At 32.3% G+C, this 12813-nt stretch overlaps 1 protein-coding gene across 1 annotated transcript; it reads left to right on the forward strand.

The window, feature by feature from the left end:
* The first annotated feature begins 507 nt into the window (after positions 1-507).
* Positions 508-5749, forward strand: LOC114714134 (glycerol-3-phosphate acyltransferase, chloroplastic). The gene is made up of 12 exons (XM_028898835.1): positions 508-954; positions 2076-2173; positions 2889-2975; positions 3086-3183; positions 3430-3487; positions 3770-3871; positions 3976-4037; positions 4146-4256; positions 4360-4438; positions 4547-4666; positions 4889-5002; positions 5300-5749. The coding sequence occupies exons 1-12, from the start codon at positions 876-878 to the stop codon at positions 5426-5428; spliced, it is 1137 nt and encodes a 378-aa protein (XP_028754668.1). The 5' UTR covers positions 508-875; the 3' UTR covers positions 5429-5749.
* Positions 5750-12813: the final 7064 nt, after the last annotated feature.

The raw sequence follows: 12813 nt of genomic DNA on the forward strand, positions 1-12813 counted from the left end.
TTAGTACGCAAGAAATGAAAACCCCTTTGTTTCGATTTTTAAAAGGGTAAAAATGAATTTAGTAATTGATTTTATTTTCTAGATACATCCAATATTCTAATCTTATTTGTAATACATTCAGTATTCTAGTCTTACTTTTATAATACATATAGCACACTAATATTATTTTTTTTACTTATATCCAGCACCTTAATTTTTAGAGCGTTCGAGACATAAAAAAAAAAATAGAATGCTAAATATATCATAAATAAAATTAGGATGCTTTTAATTTTTTTTTTTAAAATCAAAGTCATTAAAAAATCTTCTGGTACCAAAGATACAACAAGGGGCTACTGGCGGCAATATTCTCAAAACTACATTTTCTCCTAAAACTCCCACATGCATCTTCATAGAATTTTGTTTACGTGTTTCATCATGTCGTCGTGATCTCATAGGGACCTGCAACTCAGGTGATAGCAAATTTATCCAAACCGCGCCAACCGCTGAGACTGCTCCACGTGTCCTGCCACCCCCAATCCTCAAACGGAACAGTTCCACAGAGCTCCCTGCTTTCTGTTCCGCTATTCGCGCCCTCTCTCCCCCCTTGTGACATGCCCTCCTCCTCCTCCCTCTTCCTCTGGTCTTCGCTTCTCTAGTTCCAGCCCTATGACTGGTCGTCTCCCTGTGATGCAAGCTGCCTCTCTTTTCTGCCCCCCAAATATGACCATGTCTTTCCTTTCGCTTTCTCCACCGCCTTCTCCCTCTTTTTATTCTTCGCTTCTTCTTCTTCTTCTGAATATTTATTTCTCCCTCTGCCTCTGCGATTCTCTTCTTCCAGGAGTTGTTCTTCTTGTTCTTGCTCGCTTTCGAAGCTCAGCGCTGAGGAACGCCTCCTCATGGACAGCCACTCCCCTAACAACCTCGCTTCTTCTGTTTCATCCTCCAGAACTTTCCTCAATGCTCGCACTGAACAAGGTTTTATCTCTGCTATTTTCTTGACATATATGCTAGGATTTTCGGAAGCCTCATGTTTTAATCTGTTGTTACTGAACATTTCTTCTTGTTATATTGCTTCTGTCTGGCATCATTTTCCGGTGAATTCCGGTTTGAGTGGGCCTCAAAAGTAGGATTCAAAGTTCGACTGTATTAGCAGCTGATGGGGAAGTGATTTTTGGATAGAGAATTGACGATGTTTCTGCTTACATGATTTTATTAGTTTATGGGTTGCATGTAGCTAAACTTGGTAGAAGAAGAAAAATTACCGTGGAAAGTTTTAATTTTGTTGCAGGAACGTAATATGTTGTTCTTTCGTTGATATCTGCAGTCTTTTTTGGGACAGAACAAGCAGGATTGTGAAGTTCGAATGTTTAACTGATAAGAAAATGCTTTTCTGATTTTTTATTGACTTGGGATGGAGATTTTACTATGTTTCTGCTTATCTGAGTTTATTCTTGTGTCACTTGTTGCTAAGCTTCAGAGGGGGAAAATAGAATTTTCAATTTTTCGTGGTCTTTTGTTAGTATTTGCCCTCCTTTTTTTCCTGGTTATTTCCGGATTGAGTGCACCGGAAATGTAGGATTATGAAGTTGGACTGCTTAGAAAATGAATTTTTGGCTATATTAATCTGGGACAGAGACCTCGGCTCTGTTTCTGGTTGACTGAGTTTAACCTAGAAAAAGATCAGAAGACGATTATCCTATATCTGATACGAGGGAATTGGGAGGAAAAGAAGGGGAGAAAAAATTTTAATAAGTTAAATTTAAAAAATTAGAGAAATAGGATTATAAAATTTCAATGAAAAGAAGATGTAAGATTAAAGGATAAGAAAAATAATTAAAAACTTTTAATTCTTTTTTTTTTTCAACTTTTTAAATTGTCCTCATTGAATTTCTTCCTCCCTTTCTTTTTCCTCATAGAATTGCCAATTTTTGTTTCAGGAACACGTAATGTCGAATTTCTCGATATTTTTGCCGTTCGTTTTTAAATTAGGGATTGAGTTGACCAGAAATGTAGGATTATGAATTTTGACAACGTAGTTCACTAAGTAATAAACTTCATCCTTGCCAACTGGGGATAACAAAGTGACTCTGTTTCAGAGCTTCTGTGTGGAATCAGGAAGGAAGCAGAAGGAGGATTTCTTCCCTCTAATGTTGCTTCATCCATGGAACAAGTCTATCACAACTACAAAAACGCAGTAAGTTTATATTCATTGGATATCCTCTTCTGTATTTATACTCACAATTGGCTTTTACTTGTGTAATGTGGATATGGTGCAATTGATTTTTAATGCCTTCTATCTCTAATTATATACTCCTCCGATCTAGATATAAGGGTGCACATATATTAATAGAATTAATCAAGTTAGTTATTTGTAATCTGTTTCTTAAAATAGTTTTTTAATCATTACCTGTAATAAAAAACTTATAAGTATATTATTTCGTCCCTTATTATAAGATCCTTTTAACTAAATTGCGCGGTTTAAGAAAACAGTTAAAATTAGTTAAAAGCAATTAATATGTAGTAAATATAATTTTTTACCCAAATATACTCCTATATATAAATGAGTAGATGTGAGAGAGTAAAAATGAGATAAATGAAAAAGAAGAATGTATTAAATGTATTAACCTATGGGTAAAATAGATAATAGTGCATTAAATGTTCGGACAAACTCAAAAAAGATCTTATGAAAAGAGACAAAACTATTCAAAAAATAGATTTTATAATAAGGAACGGAAGGAATAATTAATACGGATAATTTGGGAAACAAATTATAAATTTAAGATGATATATATTAGAACTAAAATAAACTTCTTTATTAGCTTTTATATTTAACACCGGAGGAACATATACTTCTAACATTTAAGCTAGGGACATGATACTTTTCTTATGTTGGAAAAATTATGTTTCAGGTTTCTCGAAGTGGGGATCCACGAGCAGATGAGATTGTACTATCGAATATGACTATTTTCTTAGACCGCATATTTATGGATGTAGTGGTAAGATTGGATTCTACGTTTCTGTGTGCCTTTTGTTTAATTTGCCAGATTTAATTAATTATCATTTCATACGAATATCAAGCTTATAACGTTGTTTTTGTTTCCCCCAGGATCCTTTTGTCTTTAAATCACATCATAAGGCAAAGCGAGAGCCTTTTGACTACTACCTATTTGGTCAAAATTATATTCGCCCTTTAATTGATTTCAGGTCAGTTCATAGCTTTATCACTCATTCTTCATCTCATATTTGTTAGTCTCGTTTTTTTTTTTTAAAAAAAAAAAGCTGGATGTTTACGAAAATGTTCTTCAAAATTCACTCATATTATCGCATATTGTGCCATAATATCCATATAGAAATATACGACAAAAAATGTATCAAGGCGAATCAATTTGATTTCGGAGATAACTCGGTTTTTTATTTTTTAAATAACGTTATATTTTTGCCTTGGTGCAGAAATTCATACATTGGCAACGTTTCCCTTTTCTATGAAATGGAAGAGAAACTTAAACAGGTGCTAATTTTTAACATCTAATATGTGATTATTATTTTAGATTCTTTGCTTGTCCAAAAACATTGATAGTATTTGTATTAATTTTTTTCTAATTAAACTGGAATTTCCTCCGCTTAAAATTGTGAAGACATAAAGAATGGAAAATTTAAATAAGATTGTGCTTGTTATTGCATTCATTTGTCTTTGCTTATATTTTTGCATTCATGTAGGATCCTTCTATTTAATTCTAAAAATTTATGATTGTAAAAGGACAATTCTGAGAAACTGAAAAACCTAATGCAGGGACACAATATTATCTTGATGTCAAATCACCAAACTGAAGCAGATCCTGCAATTATTGCATTGCTAATTGAAAAGTTCTTTCCATATATTGCTGAAAACCTGGTAAATTTTCTATTTTTATTCTCTCACTGCTCAGCAAAAAAAAAAAGTCTTTAATGGACGTTTATAATGCTCAAGTTGTCAGATTCTCTGTTTTTGTCTTACAGACTTATGTAGCTGGAGATAGAGTCATAACTGATCCTCTATGCAAACCCTTCAGTATGGGCAGGTTCAATTTCCTTCAGTCTTCTATAGCATTTACACTAAGATTCATGCTCACATGTTTTCCTAGGTGAATGAAGTTAAGCTTTTGTTGACTTTCGATTCTTGTTTCTAGGAATCTGATTTGTGTTTACTCTAAAAAGCATATGAACGATGTTCCAGAACTCATAGAAATGAAAAGAAAAGCAAATACACGAAGTTTGAAGGAAATGGCCATGCTTTTAAGGTACATGTACTAGTTTACCTGGAAATGGCTGCGCAGTTTGAGTCCTCCATAGTACATCTTCTGTTTGTCGTGTTTATTATAACATGCTGCTTCTTGTGTACAGGAGTGGCTCACAGATAATTTGGATCGCACCAAGTGGTGGCAGAGATCGACCAGATCCTGTAACCGGAGAATGGATTCCGGTAGGTTGTGAAATAGAAGATTCTATTGTAATGTACCTCATGTTGTTTAAAATGATGAGTAACATCACCAATTTTATGGGCTTTCCATTGCTGCTATGAAACATTCAGGCACACTTTGATGCTTCTTCAGTAGACAATATGAGAAGGCTGGTTGAAAATTCGGGCGTACCAGGTCATATGTATCCTTTGGCATTGTTGTGTTATGATATAATGCCCCCTCCTCCTCAGGTATGGCATCCTTGGCTTTAAAGGATCCCACTGATATTTCATTGTTTGTCTTACTGTAATGGGTGCTTAAGTGGGATAGAGAACCCTACCTCAAATAAGTTAAGTGTTGAGATAGGAGAACCAACCCACTTAAATTTATTGAACATTCTATTCTACTCAACGTGGGATTTGGTGTCATAGACTCCCAAGTCTCCATCGTATTGAGACCATGTAGTTCTGCAGGTAGAAAAAGAAATCGGAGAGGAAAGAATTATCTCCTTCCATGGGGTTGGACTCTCAGTAGCTCCAGAGATGAACTTCTCTGAAACTGCTGCTGCTTGTGAAACTCCTGAAATGGTAAGTTAAATCTGGCTAATCACATTTATTACCTCATCATTACACTTATTTTCTTCTGACAACCCACGATTATCTTTATTCGATTCTTGATCACTCAAGAATGTGTCATAACTGTTCCTTTAGCATAACTTGGTCTCAGTAGTTATATTGGTGCATATAGTACACAAGTATTCATACTTGCGGGCTACAAATTGTGTGTTTACATTCCCTTTTCATTTTGATTATGTCTTGAAACAGAGCCCCCATCATATTTGGTTAATTTTGATTGAAGCCATATGAGTTTTTTATATGGTGCAGGCTAAAGAGGCATATACGGAAGCCCTGTACAATTCTGTGACAGAGCAATATAATGTGTTAAAATCTGCTGTGCACGGCCACCAAGGATTAGAAGCTTCAACTCCAAATGTGTCTCTGTCACAGCCATAGAACCAGCTCCAATCTGTATACGATCAGGAGAAGCCTCTTTTATACAAGCTTGATGGAAATTTACAGCTAGTTATATATCTTCTTTTTGCTTTTTCAATCTAAATATTTTTACTGTGCATATCTTGTATGAGGGTTTCATTCATTGTTCTTTTTTTTTTCCAACGAAAGGTCCGGTTAAACTGTTCATTGTACATGTCCGTCTTAGTTCTCTGTAACATTGAACCGTGTAAGGTTACATGTTAACTTACCCAACACCTGGTATTAGGCTCTGCTTCTTTTTAACCCCCTAGCTGAATAAAAGGTAAGGTTATTTTCTTGAAATTGTAAGTTCAGATTTGATCTCTTTCACAGTTTACCATTCATTGGTGGCGACTTTCGGCCTGGCACGGTTTAAGTATACAATTTGGTAAATTGACTTGAGAATTTGAATATCTTACTATTAATTTCCTCAGTCATCATTAATTAATAGCATAAGACAAATTCAAAACAATTAGAAGTTCCGGAATACTATTTTTTTTTTTGCCCACTTTCACATGAGCATGCCAAGTATCAGTTGACTTAGCTTTATTTATAGATAACTGTCATGTTACTTTAAATATAAAGAATTTATTTCACTCCAATCCAAAAACACTTGATCTAGGGGGAGTTTAAGCACTTCAAAAAAAGTATTTTCACGTAATCAGGAAAAAAAATCCATTTTTTATATTTATCTTAAAGTCACTTTTAAAAAAGTAATTCAAAGAACATGGGAAAATTTTAAACGCGGGTATTTAAAAAAAAACTAAAAATCATGTTGTCAAGAAATAATTGCGTGTATTTTATAGTGAACACGGCTATTGTCTACGATTGGTCATGTTGGAATCCCATGAAGCGGAGGAGGCAGGTGCCGGAATGATTTACATGGGCTTTTTGGTCAATTAGTCCAGATTCTAGAATTTGCTTCACGAACCAGGTAGTCCGCTCAAGCTGATCATATCCAATAAAGGCCAATAGGAACCAACTTTTTTTAAAAAAAAAATATTAAGTGACAAAAAATCGGATCATTAATGATTGAAAAATCAGAAATCCAACTTTAAACTAAGGTGAACAATGAACCTAATCATGACGAAAATGATATAATTTAAATTATATATACAAAAAAATTGTATCTACCTTTTAAAAAGAGTAATGTCTAAATAAAAATCCATTAATTTACTACGTGTAAAGAACTGCTTTTGAGAAAAATAAAAAACTTCGACCAACATGATTTGGGTATTAATACCAACGTTAAGAATACAAATTATTTGTACACGTCATGTCATGTGCGTAAACAGAGAAGGGGCTCTTTTAGTTTTCCTCTGGAGAGGACGATGCATCGAGGTGGAGTGGGAATTCGAAGGGAAAAGCCAAGCATGCGCCCCTTACGCCCCTCCTACTACGTGCTTCCCTTTTCTTATTCCTTTTCCTTTGGATTAGGATTCCTCTCATCTCAATCTCGTCCATATTCTCTCTACTCATTCCCACATTTTACATCTCGTAGCCTTTCCATAGATCCCTCCCCCCCTTTTCTGTTCATATCTCATGCCCACACGCCCCCCACCTTTCCCTCGTAAGGGCTGCTCGGATTTATCTAAAAGTGTTTTTTAAAAGCACAATTTTATAAATCGAAACAAATTCCTCTATGTATTTATTTCATATACTGTAACATTGTTTTTAAAACTATAGTTTGGTTTCTATTCAAAAACTTCCTAAATTACTTTCTCCCTTTGATTCTATATTTGTACTCTTCTTAATGTTAATGCTTTTTCCATTTTTTTAAAAATAACAACAATAATTATTATTATTATTATAAACAGGCCACACCATGTAAAGGCACGGCTCGGCCCCTGATTCAAGGCCTCTGGATTCTCCTCACGGAAAAGATTAAAACTTAAAAGCACAACAAAGCTTTATTCTTTTTTTTTAAATAAAATAAAAGGAAAAGGGGAAAAAAAAACACGTTGAATCCTTGTGTCGTTTCAAATAATCCCGAAGGGGGAAAAATGGAGAGATGACAGTACGTGCATGCACCGCTGAACAAGGGATTTTTGAAAGTGAGTTAAGGAGCAGCCCAAGACGCACAGTAGGCGCTGTTTTTGTTTCTCTTTTGTTGCGTTGTGTTCCTTCTTCCTATAAGATTCCAACTTGCCTTTTCTTAATAAACCCGACAACATCATTAATCAAATCAACAATTTTTAACTTTGCCATTATTATTAAGAAAATGCCCATTGCCAGTGGGGCTGTCCCCACAACCGCCCCGGACGGACGTTCACTGCATCTCCGTCTTAATTACTCCTTCAGCTTTTCATTGTAAAAGACATTTGATACTTATAACGTATTTTTATATATAAGAGACACTTAAAAGTTGTTTCTATTTTTTTGTATTGATTTTTTATTTTACTCATATTTATTGTTTCCAACTCACACTCTCTCTCCTTCCCACTCCTATTTTTTTGAATAATTTACCATTGTTCTCTTTCATGCTCTCTCTCCTTATTAATGAAGGCTTTTTTTAAAAAAATTATATCTTTTACATATTGATTATTTTTAACTAATTTTAACTGTTTTTTTTATTAACCTAATTCAGTTATTGATCTCTTATGACAGGAAACGTGAGGAGTAACTCCTAAACGCTAACAACACTGTTTATGGTAATCAAGTGTAGGGGTCATGTCATTTGAGTAGATACCATACACGCTATATTTCAGTCTCGTGTATGCTTCCTTCTTCCCGTCATTAACTGCTTTTTTTTTTTTAAAAAAAAACTACATTCTATTCTTAATATAAAAATTACTTAACTAATTTGAGTAGATTAAAAAAATTAATTAAACTAGTTATTTGTGAACAATAGGTATTATTTTTCTTAAAATATCATTCCTAATTAAGTATATTAGTTAGAACAACAATTATTATAAAAACTATCTTGAAAACAAAATAGATAAATATACGAAACAAAATGAAATGGGATCTTATTTTTAAGATTGATTAAGATAAAAGTCAAGTAAGATCTTATATAAAAAATCGGAGGTACGACTTCTCAAGCATGAGATCTGCCTAATGCATGAATAAATCATTCAGTATGCAAGTAAGAATTCCTCATTAAAGCAACCAGGTCTTTGTTTAATCACACTTATTGATAGTTAAAATCTTACGCCTTTATATTATTTCAAGTCCCATTTTCTAATTGAATTATCAAATTAGAATTTTTAACCAATTTTCTCTATTTTTTTTCACAACTGTTATACCATGTACACACAGTGCACATCACATTGAAGTTGTAAAGCAGGAGGAACACAGACTGTTGCTATCTGTGAAGAGCCGTTCACAAGTTTTTCTTTTTTTTGGCCAACGGTTGTTTTTTTTTGTTTTTGAAACACGGATTGATGGTTGAATTACTAAAAAAGGATTGCGGGATATCCGTTTAAGGGAATAATTGATGAAGTTGATTGGCCAAAAAAGAATAATTGACGGAGTTGCGAATGAGTCCAAAAGGTGAAGCTGATCCTGCTCATAATACACGTGGAAGATAATGAGAGGATCCCACTCAGGGACATTTTCCAACGTAGATTTCCAATATCCAAGGGATCGCTTGATGCTTTTCATGAAAAAAGAATATTTCCCCACTCGAATAATCAAATAAATTTTATTTACAATTATCTCTTTTTTTTTAGCTGAATATTTACAATTATCTCTTATTATAAGATTTTTTAATTCAATTATATAATTTAAAAAAATTAAAATTAGTTTAAGATAATTAATATGTAGCAAATATATTTTTTTTCAAATATATCCTTATATATAAATAGGTAAGTGTGGGAGAGTAATAGTGAGATAAATAAAAAAAGAGAATATATTAAATGTATTAAATTAGAGGTAAAATAGGTAGTAATACATTAAATGTTCAGACAAATTCAGAAAAAGATCTTATAAAAAGCGACAAATCCATTTAAAAAATTAGATCTTATAATAAGAGATGAAGGAGTACTCTTTTTTTTTAAATTAAATCATATTTTAATTTAAAATATAATTAAAATTTAGTTAGGCTCAATAGATAGCAAAATGAAATGAGACGTATAAGCCATATATATACGTGTGTGTATTATTAATTTACATTTTTTATTTTTTTTAATATGTCCAGCACAGAACCAGTTAATTCGACCATTATGTTGGTAAGTTTGCAACAGCAAATGGAGCGTGACAATTAGACGTGATTATTTTTTAAGCTTCTATGTCCTTCGTTAAGGTTTTGATTTGAGATATTACCTTCAAATCTTAATATGATATTACCTTCTATTCTTAATATAAGATTTTATTTGATTTTTATTTTGATCCTAAATATAAGACCACAATCTACTTTATCTCTCATATTTATTCATCTTTTCTTAAGATAATCCTTCTAATAATAGTAGTTTTAGTTAATAAATTTGATTAGTAAAGATATTTTAGAAAAGATAACACTTATTTATTATAAATAACTAACTTAATTTATTTTTTTCAAATTAGTCAATTAGCTGTTATATTTAATACCAAACATAGTATATAATTTAAAAACTAGAAATAATACTTGTTATCATTTTAGTGTTCTATAAGTTATCGTATCGTTTTGGGAGGCACTTACGGAGATGAGTGATGCTTTGCTCCTCCACATCACTCTTCTATCTTATTTGGACCAGCATTCGAAATTATTTACAAACACGTCTTATAGAAATCAAATAAAATTCTTTTTACATATTTATCTCATATTTTATAAATTATTATTAAAAAAATTTATAAATCATTTTAAACAGTCATTCATCTGTGTTTTTCATGGCTATATGGTTGAATTTGCGTGATTTTTTTAGTTTTAGCTTTTAACCTTATCACGACTTGAGCTTTTTCGATTGGTTTTTTTGGTTGGTGTAACTTATTTTTATATCAAAATGTTTGTTGATTGTTGATAAAAAAACAATGTAAGCATTGTCAACAGGGTCTTCCTGGCTGCCTCCTGCAGAACCAACTAATTATGAATGGGGACAATAATTAAAATTCAACGTAGCAGTATTTTTTTTGGACTGACAGATTCAGTGTACTGTGAAGAAAAATATTTTAGATTGTTATTTGAGCCAAGAGTATACTCTTTTTTAATAAACTAATAGTACGTAATTTATTTTATTTTTGTGTATATCAAAATGTAAATACATAAAATAAAACTTACGAGAAATTGTGCTATTTATGATCCTTTTTTTTTTTGGAGTAAATTTATGATCCATTCGGTTTCAACTTTCAATATAACCGAACACCGATCGGCGGGAAAAAATCCCATCCAAACGCCGTGAAAGCAACTTGACAGCCGGGGGGGTAATTCCACGCGCCTCTTCTCATGATTGATGATGGTACCAAAAGAGCGAGAACGTCGCAATTTCTACCACATTTGCATGATTATTTTTATGTAAAATATAAATAAGAAAATTTTATAAGTAACCGGTCTAATGTTATTATTTTAATGTATTTTATTTGTTATGATAAAAAAAGTATGAGAAATTGATTATGTTAGGATATCCTCTTCCTAACCCAATGTAAAAAATTAATTATTCATCCGATCCTAAATATAAAATCTTTATACTAAAGTTTTATATTTAAGACCGAAAAAGTATCTTTAGAATAATACTAAAAGCTGAAAATCGTTTTCAGTACTAAATTATCTCTCTCAAACTTAATCATAGGGGTTTTTTTTTTTTTGCCAGAAATTTAACTATACCTTCACGATGTCTGTTACTATTTAGAATCTTCAACAAAACATGATAGCATGTTTCGAGGGAAAAAATAGGTATAAACTTTTTATTGAAAGTTAGATAATAAACACTAAAAAAGAAAATCAACTTAGAGTGCAATCAATTGGGGAAAATCAAAAGACAACCAGAAGCTTTATAAAATCAAAATGGGAATGATAAGATTCTCTCCACTTGGAGCACGAAAATGAAACAATGTTTCCCAAATCCCTGCACGTCACATTAATTTGAAGCCTTGCCTTTAGGCTTTTGTCCAGATTTTTAATTTTACCGGAAGATTGACAATTAAGCTGCCTAGGAAAATTCGTGGCCTCCGAAAAACCTAATGAATACTGTTAAAAACAAGACAGAGCGTTATCAAGTAGATCAGGACAATTTCTTTTATTTTTTTTGGTAAAGCAAAGTTTTAGATGAGTTTGATTTAAGAGGTTCACTAAAACCAATGCATGTTTCTGGGCTTAAATAATGCTTATAAAGATACTCATAAATCACCTATCAATAAAGTCATCATATAACCAATAGGGATTAGATTTAATAGAAGGGATCAGTCTCCCACAATGTAGTGAACTGATATTCAAATTCCTGTCAAAAGAGATGCCCACATTTAGTGTCTGACAGTGTTTCAAACAAAATTGCTTTCCATAAGAGAGCACTTGTGTTTACCAAAATAAAAAAGTTTTCACATAAGTAGCTGAATTTGAACTTATAACTTTATGAGTTATGAGTTGATTTTTTGACTAATTAGACCAACTCTTAGATTTTTGCATCAAGTTCAAAATGAACCACGCTAACAATTTGCGAGCAGACGACTTTATGCAGTCTTTTATGTTTTAATATTTTATATTTTTTTAAACCAGCATTTTAAATCAATATATTGATAATTGTCATGAACTATACATAATTTGATACGCACATACATATCTCGTTCATTCTTAACGCACCAGAGACATTATAGCCTGAAAATACATGGAGAAATGCTAAAAGAATTATTAAAAAAAGGTACGTGGAATTTGAAATAAATCCCATTATTTAGATATTATGCATAACATAATAGTGATCCCCCTGTCAATTTTATATATAGATAATGTTTTATACCTTGCATTGATACTGCATCTTGTTATTTATATACTGTTCATTAAACCTTCCTCGTGAATTTCATTCTTTTAAGAATATCAATTATAAAACATTTTGATATTTATATTTTTAACTGTCCTTTTCAAATTTTTGAATTTCATTTTCCTCATTTGAACAGTAGCCCAAATCATTGTACGTCTCACTGCCAAGTATATAATTTCGCCCTCCTCGTCCTTTATTTATTTATTTATTTTTCCCTTTTCTAGTGACGCCTTCTCTTTCGCTTTCTTCTCGTGTGAGTCGTTTTGGTAAAATTAAAGAAAAATGGCGAATCCCCTGAAAATGACCAGAAACATTATGTGTCACAGTCACTCTGTCCGAATTATACTACAGGACGAAGCACAGAGCCAAAAAAAACTCCCAAGTTTTCAACGATCATCAACCCAATGCTTATTATTTCCCCACTTCTTCATCATTCATCCTTATTGCTTTTTCCATCCTCATTTCCCATTATCTTCTTTGCTT

This window comes from Neltuma alba, unplaced genomic scaffold (assembly GCF_004799145.2).
Source record: "Neltuma alba isolate B1F8T4 unplaced genomic scaffold, ASM479914v2 tig00011487_pilon, whole genome shotgun sequence".
Taxonomy (NCBI): Eukaryota; Viridiplantae; Streptophyta; class Magnoliopsida; order Fabales; family Fabaceae; genus Neltuma; species Neltuma alba.

Coding starts and splice junctions, on each gene's coding strand:
- LOC114714134 (XM_028898835.1), top strand. CDS start 876: ATGGACAGCCACTCCCCTAACAACCTCGCTTCTTCTGTTTCATCCTCC. Junction 4,439..4,546: donor TAACCGGAGAATGGATTCCG/GTAGGTTGTGAA, acceptor TGAAACATTCAG/GCACACTTTGATGCTTCTTC. Junction 5,003..5,299: donor CTTGTGAAACTCCTGAAATG/GTAAGTTAAATC, acceptor TATATGGTGCAG/GCTAAAGAGGCATATACGGA.